The 2,097-nt window shown below is 36.1% G+C and overlaps 1 protein-coding gene across 1 annotated transcript in view; it reads right to left on the reverse strand.

Annotated features, from left to right (window-relative positions):
- Nucleotides 1-219: 219 nt before the first annotated feature.
- The window catches only part of LOC102677335, a 12,617-nt gene continuing 10,739 nt past the window's right edge, over nt 220-2,097 (reverse strand). Inside the window, exons 7-8 of the mRNA XM_031509668.1 lie at nt 1,854-2,096; nt 220-588 (exon numbers count right to left, since the gene is read on the reverse strand). Of these exons, the coding sequence (XP_031365528.1) occupies nt 352-588; nt 1,854-2,096 (480 nt within the window). The 3' untranslated portion in view covers nt 220-351. The remainder of the gene's footprint in view (nt 589-1,853; nt 2,097) is intronic.

Raw genomic sequence — 2,097 nt, forward strand, 5'->3', positions numbered from 1 at the left:
AGAATAAAAATGATTCAATCAACCAAATCGTTCGACTCGTTATATAAAAATTCCATTCAAAAATATCACAATTAAACAAGACGTTTAAAACTCGTGCAAAATTTCGCGGATTAAATTAAAAACAGAAAATGCATCGACGCTTAAATTTCCTTTCGAAATCGAAATCTTGGTGTGGTAAATAAGAGTCAATCATGGCAAGAGATTTTTTTCCTCGTTTTCCGTTCGCGACACGTTTTCAGCGCGACACGTTCAGGCGCGTGTGCCCCGAGAAAATTTCTCTCGATACGATCTTTGCCGAATTTTTATCGAGGACACGCGCCACACGAACGACCGATCATTTCTCTCAATTGCTCATTTCTTGTTCGCAGTGAAACCGTCGCCGGTTGGGTCGAGCAGCCATGGATAGTAGTTGGGGCACTCCATGCAGGTGAACAGACGAAGGGTTTCGCCGGGAAGCTCCCTGGTGGTCAAGGGGCAGGCGTTCGGAAGGGAACAGTAGGGCTGACCCTTCTCGTCGCAGGTCTCCTTCCAGTCCTGGAAGTCTCTGAGCGCCGAGAGTTCCGTCGGTGTTTGCATCCATTTGATCACCTGCAAGTGGAACGAGTACGTGTTTGGTCAGACGAGTCCTTAACTGAATTTTTCACTCGTAAAGTGATTCGATTTGATGGTGTATTATATTTAGAGTATTTATTTGGAGGTATTTGCAAGATTTGCGAATATTTTTTGGAAGTCTGTATATATAAGTTTCATTATAATGAATTATTTGACAATTTTTGGAAGATCTAAGTATATTTTTTTTAAGTTTGTAACCATTTGATTGATCAGACGAGTTTTTAAGAGAAATTTGAAATTATTAATTCTTAATAAATTTGTAGAATTTCGTATTTCTCGATACGTTTCAATTCAACTCTTCGTTCAAATTTTGGAATTTAATCTCGTTAGAAAGTTCGATTCCTGTGCATTTGTTGTGATATTGATTCAATTTTTCCAAATATATCAATATTTAATCTATGCGTTTCTGTTATCAAAATAATCGAAGCGGAAATCGTGTTTCTCTGGAATGAAAGCAACATACGGGTAATTGTAAATTACGAATCGTAGAAGCGTAGAAATATATACGGTGAATTCATCCAGAGAAAAATAAAGAAAGAAAGAAAGTTCGTATCGCGGAGTTGGATTGAAAGCGGAAAATGAATCGATGTAAAGAGAAATAATAGAAGCAAGGTTTGATGGATCACGAATGATGCGGTGAGATTGAAAACGTCAGATAAATTGAACTGTATCAGAAGAATCATGATAAAGCTTCCAACGAATTTCACCTTGCATTAAATGATATCCAAGCAATATCTTTAAAAAGCAAGAAAAATTTTACTTTCTCTCTTTCCAACTGATTTAAGAAAATATTTTCTTGCAAATAATATTCCTATTCTCTTGTCTTTTTTAATAATCACTTCCATCCTTCCTGAAAGGATCATTAATAAATAAATTAAATTTGATTGGAAGAATTAATAAATTAAATAAACTTTACTTAAATTTTAATTTAGATATAAAGATAAATTTTGATTTGTAATTTATAAATAAGAGAATGAATTACCTTAAGGATAATATCTTTTGAAAAATCTTATTGATAAAGATAAAAAAGCAGGAGTTTAAGTTTCAAAGTCTGTTCAACTTTTATATTTGATTTGATTTCCGACGTAAATCAGATTCTATCTATAATAAAATAAGAATTAATTGTACGAAATTTACAACTTAATTTCTAAATTAATAATTTTAATTAAAGTTGTTTCTTTACAGGGAAAAATTTTAAGGTATTATCGAAACAACAACGTGCAGCCAAGCAACGTGCTCACCTGGACCATGGTGACGAAGTACACGTCGCTCCTGGCCAGCATCTCCTCGATGAACTTGATCAACTCCTCCCTGTACTCCTTCTTGCTCTTGAGCCACGAGGCGTGGAAGTGAAGGCCGAGGGGTGCCCTGTTGCTGTTGAAGTGCCTGTTGAAATTGTGCCTGAGCAACCTGGCGAACTGTTCTCCAGTCTGAATGTTGGAGCACGAGTCGACCATGTGGCAACCGGGCAGGGACTCGTCGAAA

Source organism: Apis dorsata, unplaced genomic scaffold (assembly GCF_000469605.1).
Source record: "Apis dorsata unplaced genomic scaffold, Apis dorsata 1.3 scaffold_169, whole genome shotgun sequence".
Taxonomy (NCBI): domain Eukaryota; kingdom Metazoa; phylum Arthropoda; class Insecta; order Hymenoptera; family Apidae; genus Apis; species Apis dorsata.